Source organism: Camellia sinensis, chromosome 2 (genome assembly GCF_055761805.1).
Source record: "Camellia sinensis isolate YWXY chromosome 2, ASM5576180v1, whole genome shotgun sequence".
Taxonomy (NCBI): Eukaryota; Viridiplantae; Streptophyta; class Magnoliopsida; order Ericales; family Theaceae; genus Camellia; species Camellia sinensis.
Window position 1 is genome coordinate 20,951,154 of NC_138962.1, and position 7,965 is coordinate 20,959,118.

Below are 7,965 nucleotides of genomic sequence, written 5' to 3' on the forward strand. Positions count from 1 at the left end.
TTTATAACTTTTTAATAAGCTAAGATATTTATTTAAAAGTACTAAATGTTTTTAAAAGATAGTAAGTGAGAGTCAACTTTATAAAAAATAGCTTACGAAAATTTTAAAAGTAAATTATTTTTAAAAAAATGACACAAAAATATTGGGTAAATTACACAAAAAAAAAAAAAAAAAAAAAAAGAAGAAGAAGAAGACCAAGTTTTAGCATGCTTTTCAAATTAAATCTCAAAAATTCAATTTCATCAATTTAAATCCTAAATTTCATTCCTTGTCATAATCTCCAACCCCGTCCATCTTAGTTACATTGTTTAATAGATTTTTTTCTTTAAAACACGTGACACTCTTTCATTTGCTATCTTAACTTGCTCTCAATTAATCTGAGCAAATAGTCCCATTTTTTTCTTATACTTAATCTCAATTACATCAAATTACTATCACTATTTATCACACATATATTAAATCTGAGCAATCAATAATAAAATTATCGTGAACTACCACACATGGTATCAAACCCCACTATACCTCATCGCCATCTACTTTCATTCATTCATTCTTCAATACCCACTGTACAACGATCATCATCTTCTCATTCCCTCTTCCACCGGCGACCATCATTTTCTCACTTCCCTTTCCACAGGCGGCTGCCACCCCTTCATTTATTCTTCTTCTTCTTCTTCTTCTTCTTCTTCTTCCACTGGTCTAGCCCAACCCGTTCTTGTGCCGTCATCGGATATGGATTCAGCATAGTTCACAATTGCTGAAAAATGTGAATCGACAATGGATATGCAATTATGACTTCAACTTCGATCCAAACCCAGCCCAACCTCTGCCCTTGTGTCGTCAATTTTGGGGTTTTTATTTTAGCAAGGTGAAGAGACGAATCTGAGGGATGGGGGTTGTGGGTTGGGTTTGGCAGAAGAGGGAGGAGATAAGATGGTGATGGAAACTAAAAAAAAACATACCCTAGTGTAGGCATAATCCCCATCAACTTGCAACATGAAGAATACCTCGTTACCATCATGCAAAGCCTGTAATCAAACCGTCCAACTTCTATAAACAGAAACACAAAAACCCAAAATCATAATTGATCCAAAAAAAAAAACAAAACAAAACAAAAAAGAAATTTCACAATGCTCTGTATAGTAGCCAAGAAATATAAGATTTAACATTATAAATCTTTTAGTTTTTCTCTTATTCTAACTTTTCCATTCCTCTTGTCTATTGCTTTTCTCATTAACCAAACAGGGCATTAACATACTGATCTCATAATCAAGTGAACATCATGCTACTTTCCACATTTCTTAGGGGGAACATTTTACTCATATTTCTTTGAAAAACATTCTCAGCCAAAAAGAAAGAGAGAGAATTGGAAAGAACAGAGACGATGGATTCAAACAAACCTTAACGGTAAACTTTCCACTGCTGTATAGTTTGACGGAATCTACATCCAAAGCGGGTAAGAGGAGAGAAATGGAATCCATCAATATTGTTCCAATCGTCTACATGGCCGCCGTCGAGGGCGATGAGTCCAGACTTGAAGGAGGCTCGAAGTTGGATCTTAGGGTCCGGATCGCAGCTCCATTCGCTGCTCTCTTGATATATATATATATATATGTATATATATAAATCAACAGATTTGTTCAGCTCTTCTCTCTTGATATATGAGGTGTTTTGGAAAATTGGTTAAAAGTGATTTTTTTGACTTTTTTGTGGGTAAGATTTTTTTTTTATTTGATTGATTTTTGTGAGTAAAAGTGATGAGATTCAAAATCGGTTAAAAATTAAAAGTTGACTTTTTATTTACTTCCCACAAGGCCACAAATGTACTATAAGAGTGTTTTTGAAAGTTAGTAAAAAGTTAACTTTTTGAAATTTTTAATTTATTTTATCTTTTTGTGAGTAAGTTATGTGAGAGATGATGTAATTCAAAATAAGTAAAAAGTTAGAAGCTGGCGTTTTACTAGCTTCTCAAAAGACTCCTATATAATGGGTGTGTTTATGTATATTATTATTAAGTGAATGCCTAAATTAGTTTAGCGAAACATTATTCTCCTTATGGTGTCGTTTAGGAAGTGGGTTAATTTTTTAACTTTTTGACTTTTTTGACTATTTTAGACCATCTCCAACGGTTCAGGAAACCTGGCATCAGATTTAAAATTTGGTGAAAAAGACACTTTTTGGAGCTCCAACGATTTCACCAAATTGGTATCAAAATGAGAATTGAGCAAAAAAATCATCAAACTGAGAACAGGATACGGATTTCATTTCTTTACTGTGCGTGACCGTTGGAGGAGGAGACCAACCGGTCGACCGGGTCATCAAATCTACTTTGTTTTGTTCTTAACAGGTGCGAATTGGTCAAACCGGTTTATTTTGAGATAGGTTCTGTGAACTATGAATAATTTGAAGGGTGATATAAATTTAAATTTTCATGAAAATATAATTGAAAATATTACATCTCATATACATATTTCAGAACTAGCTGTTCCAATAATTTACCGTTTGATGGACAGAGTATTTTGAAAATTTACCATTGCTGATGTGCTCTATAAAATATATCTGTTTCGTAATATCAAGTTGTGCATTTCAATTGGGTTGGCAAAGTATTTCATTTTCAAAATAGCATTACATTATATGTTGTAAATTTTGTTTGTTCTGTGTCATTATAAATTTTTTTCTCATCAGTGCACTTTCATTTATATTATCTAATTCTGAGGTTGAGTGCATATCATTCTAATATTTTTCAGTAAGTTAGATATTGTATCTACTAAATTTGTTTCAAACTATGAAAGATTTTGAAATGTTTGAGGAATCACAAATGTTAAAGCACAACACTAATATTAGTTTTATGTCGGAAACTTCACGAGAGCAGAATACGCAGAATACTGATAATCATTTTATTTCAGAAACTTCTCGTGTTTCTCGTGGTAAAGCGTTCACAATTATAGAAGATGAAACTTTATGTTGACCTTGGTTAGCAGTCTCTCAAGATCTCATTGCTGGTAATAGTCAGACTATGACTATATTTTGGGAACAAGTACTTGTTTATTTTAATTCACAATTGAGCAGTGAATCAAATCGGAACCGTATTTCTTTGTCTCACCGTTGGTCTGGCATGCAAAAGGCAATTAATAAATTCTGTGGTTTTCTTGAACAAATTCAACTGAGGCAACAAAGTGGAACAACTGAGACAAACATGGTAAAATTTATTTGTGTTATTAAATATCAAATTTCTTTTCTAAATGTATACTTGTTATTGAAATTTTTGTAATTTTTTTTGTAGGTCGCTGAAACGAAGCGGATGTGTTATGCAATACAGAAAAAACACTTCACATTTGATACATGTTGGGATATTTTGCGCCAAAGTTGTAAGTGGGATGAATTTCGAACACAACCCAAAAGAAGCACGCAACATGCTTATCCATGTTCGAATCCACTAACTGAAGAATCTGAGGCATTTCAATCCAACCAGAATAATGCTGTGCACAAACAACCATCTAATACATCAACACAACCAATTGGTACTACGGCAGCGAAAGAGAAGTTGAAGAATCAAACAACGCACGATAGTAGATTTGATGAAATGGCTGCCAACCAATCCAAAATTGTTGAAGTGTTATTAACTATCTCCGCTAGAACTATTGAGCGAGATGAACAAGAGGCGATCGATTGTGAGCAGAAAGCTGCAGAGCGTAGAAGAAGGGTCGAAGATAGGGAGGAACAACTAAAACTCCTATCTATGATGAATGAAAGAGAACAACGAAATGAAGATCATAAAATAATGTCAATGGACATGACAATTTTAAATCTTATGCAAAGGGCGTACTACGAAGATCTTCAACGACAAATTTTATTTCAAACAACTAATAAATTGCCTTGAAAGGTTCTGTATTACGGGGTTTCATCTATTGGTTTCATTATTTAAAAATATTACATCTAACTTGTATTGGTTAAAAATATTACATCTAACTTGTATTAGTTGTATTGGAATTATTAATGTGATAAGTAATCATGTAATAACAATTTTATTAAATGGAACATAATGATTTATATTTGTTAGATAATTAACAGATAAAAATAAATTTATTAATGTATGTTATAATTTTTTATTTATTGAAAGCACCAAGTAAACATTCCTCGGAAATCAAATTTTTTTATGTTATAATGCCAAACAAATGTTGAAGTAATTGTTGCCAGTAATGGCCATTACTTTTCTTATGTTAGAAATCATTCATCGGAAACGAATTTCATGACAGAACAGAAACAATAGTGCTTGATGAAACAAGACAGCAATGATTTATCTGAAGACTATTTTCATGTCATTGATAGGAATTTCCAAAGCATATCTGAGCTGGGTTGAGCAGAATATAATCAAAAAACCATACAAATGCATCCTCCATGCTCCTGTTTGTTGTCAATATCTTCACATCACTATGACAAAATGAAGCCAAATGATACAATTACAATCAAGGTATAACTGAAAACAACTTCATACATAATACATAATACATAATATATAATACATCATTTCTTCTTTTCTTTGGTTACCATTAGACCTTTCAGAAATTTTCATAAAATTTGAAGTAATCAGAAACATTAATAAAATTCAACTAACATGGCATCACTGAAGCTCCAAAAGATGGTGCACATGTATTACCAAGGCAATGTAAGTGAAAAATTAACAGAGAATTTTATATCAAATAATATGACAAAACCACTACATTTATAAAAGAAATTGACCCAACAAAAGGTTGTTAAAATAACAAAATACTAAACAATGGAAATACATAACGTGACACACATCAACAATCATTATCTGGTGGTGGTGGAGGAGGGAAGTAGTGATGGTATATGTCATTTACGCGATGCTTAATCTTATCTATGCGATTGTTTGCCACGTCATGACGTCTTTCAATGTCCAAACGGAAGTCACCAAATTGTTGAATTAATGAGTTCTGCGCAGTGACAAATGTATCAAACTGAGTACCCTACGAATTGACCTAATTAGCCATTAATGTTCCCATTGAACGCGTTGATTATAACATTGTTCTTCCATGGCCAAAAACTCAGTCCAATATTGAGGTTGTTCAGTTGATGGCATCACATTGGCAGGAGGATCTTCTGGAGCATCATCTGGTGGGACTTCATCTTCTGAATCTTTTGGAGCATTAACATTTCCCATTAAATTGAAGGCTGCACCAACACGGGTCACTGTATACTGATTAATAGGTGAACAGATTTTGATCTCCATTTCATTTACAAAGTGAACCCTAAAATGTTTGAAATTTTTTGTCAAGAGTGCCCCAAACAGTAATGACCGGCTTGTGAATTGAGCTTGATTTGCGAACATTATTTCTTTCATAATTATGTAACACAAATCTAACGTATGGCCAACTTCAAAACAGTATAACAAATAGACATTAAAATATGAGACCGCATCATGATGTCCTTTTTTCGGAGTGACATTTTCTACAATCCATCGGTGGAGAATCCGAAGATAAGGTTTTAAATGTCTTGCTTGTAGACTAGTCCCAGTAAATCTGTTCTCACATATAGTAGTATATACATCAGTAGCATTACCAACAATATTAACTAACTCAGCCTCACTCTGAAAATGGATATTTTCATCACCTACCTTAACTCCAATAATGCTTGCCAAAGTAGGAATATGAAACTGTATACCCTTTCCTTTCACATATGACAAAAGAGTAAAATTTTCATCTTCTTCTTGAGTACCTCTTAGGTGAACATAAAATAGAGATACCAGCCGTAGATATACCTTTTGGGGTAAATTAATTAAATTTAGCCATCCCATTGCTTTAAGTTTACTAACTAATAGTGCATCATATTCAGGTGGTAGATCTAACTAATATCTACGGCTGCTACCTAGAACAAAACAAACCATATATACCTTGGGCCATGTAGTTATGCTAGAATTCAAGAATAACTAAGGCCCTGCTTAATTAGCAAGATTAATGGTGAAATAATTAGTAATTTTATGGGATTAGTTATCCAATTAAATTAGTGAGATAATTATTTATTAATATTCATTTTGATTTTCTTAAATAGTTTCACTCAATGCATTTTTGTGTATCATTTTAATTTTTTTTTTCTACTTTTGGGAACAAAGAATTTTAGCCTAAACACAATGTTGGTGGACCTCACGTCAAGTGATGAAACTTACATATAATTTTTGTATTGTAGTTAATAAATTCGTTGGTATATTTATTGGTATTCTTAGCATTATTGTTTTTAATATAAATACACATTGCTATTTTTTATTTATATCAATACCACCCGTATAGACTAGTACAAACTTACCAATAGATGCATTTTTTTCCCCTTTAATTTTGCAGGATTCACATTAAACACAGAAATGATTCAGTTAGGGCAGGCAATGGTCAAGCATTGTGGTGGTGTACCATTGGCCATTGTGGTATTAGGAGGACTTTTGGCAACAAAATGCACACTAAACGACTGGAAAGAGGTGAATGAAAACATTAGTTATGACTTAGGTAAGGGCAAAGGCCGAGCAGGAGTCCCAGTAACAGAAATTTTAGCCTTAAGCTACCAAGACTTGCCTTACCATCTTAAGGCATGTTTTTTGTATTTGAGCCATCTTCCTGAAGATCATGATATTCGTGCAAAAAAACTGATTCAAATGTGGATGGCTGAAGGCATTGTGTCGCCGTCATCGATACCAACACAAGTAGAAGTAAAAGCGAAAACAATGTTGGATGTTGGAATGAGTTACTTGGGTGAGTTAGTCCAGAGATGCATGGTTCAAGTCGAATTAACAAGCTTTAGAAAAAGGATCAAACTTTGTCGCCTCCATGATCTCATGAGAGACTTGTGCTTGTTGAAGGCCAAAGAGGAGAATTTTCTTGAGATTGTTCGCATTAAAGCCTTTGGTCATCAGCTCGCGTGGGCAGACTCTGCGCCGCCTTCTTCATCATCACCATTAACAACAGTTCGTAGACTTGCTGTGTACTATTTGAATGATTGTGATGCCAACTCTATAGAAAGTGAAAATGTTATTCCCCTATCTGGACATGAAATGAAGAATCACAACCATATCCGATCATGCCAATTTTACTCTTTTGGCCATGAATTGGAAAGTTCTGGTTGGCAAAAATTAAAATTACTCTTGAAGGGTCTCACATTGCTTACCGTTTTAGACCTGGAAAGAATTATTTTACCTGGGGGAAGAATGAAGTTTCCGAGAGCAATAGGAAAGCTAATTTACTTGAGGTATTTCAGTATAAGACATTCTGAAATTGGAAGTTTGCCTTCTTCTATAGGCAACTTGGGATTCCTCCAAACCCTAGATTTAAGGGGACGGTGGAGTTTAAGAATACCCAATGTCTTGTGGAGGTTGAAAAATTTGAGACATCTATATCTTCCTAGAAGAATCAAGCTGTCTTGCATAGGTAAGTTGCGATTGGATGGTTTAAGCAAATTGGAGACGCTAGAAAACTTTGATGCAAGGAAGTGTGATGTCAGATGCTTATCTAAACTGATTAATCTTCGAAAATTCAGTGTTGAGGTAGCCCCCAAAGATTTGGTCGTGATGTTGAAATCCCCAATCCTCAACAATTCAAACCGCCTTCTCCAATATTCGTCCTTCAGCATTAGAGGAGATTTCCGAACGGAAGAAGAACAAAGCCTTTTAAGGCAACTTTTACGCTATGTTTGGTAACTTAGGAGGGAAAAGAAAAGAAATGATTACTTAAGTAATAAGAGAAAAGAAAAGAAAAGAAATGATTGTAATTTCTCTCCTTTTTGTTTGGATAAGTAAGAAATAAAAGAAAAGAAATGATTGTGATTTCTCTCCTTCTTGTTTGGTTAGATTTCATTAAGAGAAAAGAAAAGAAATTATTTTATGTTATATTACCAAAATAACCTTTTTATATTTTCAATCATTTTATTTTTTTTATTTTTACAGGGGTAAAATTGGTATTATGA

General features: G+C 33.5%; 1 protein-coding gene and 1 long non-coding RNA gene across 2 annotated transcripts; one reads left to right on the top strand and one right to left on the bottom strand.

The window, feature by feature from the left end:
• Window positions 1-378: 378 nt before the first annotated feature.
• LOC145819903 (uncharacterized) lies at window positions 379-1,591 on the bottom strand. Its single transcript, XR_014360670.1, has 2 exons — window positions 1,401-1,591; window positions 379-1,050 (listed from the first exon to the last, which is right to left on the bottom strand). It is a non-coding gene; the product is annotated as an uncharacterized LOC145819903 (long non-coding RNA).
• Window positions 1,592-6,376: 4,785 nt separating this feature from the next.
• LOC114274460 (putative disease resistance protein RXW24L) lies at window positions 6,377-7,699 on the top strand. The gene has a single exon (XM_028216386.2). It carries the CDS (start codon window positions 6,377-6,379, stop codon window positions 7,697-7,699), a length of 1,323 nt encoding a protein of 440 aa, XP_028072187.2.
• The last annotated feature ends 266 nt before the right edge of the window (window positions 7,700-7,965 follow it).

Bases quoted from the DNA above. Each gene is read 5' to 3' on its own strand.
- LOC114274460 (XM_028216386.2), top strand. From the start codon at position 6,377: ATGATTCAGTTAGGGCAGGCAATGGTCAAGCATTGTGGTGGTGTACCA.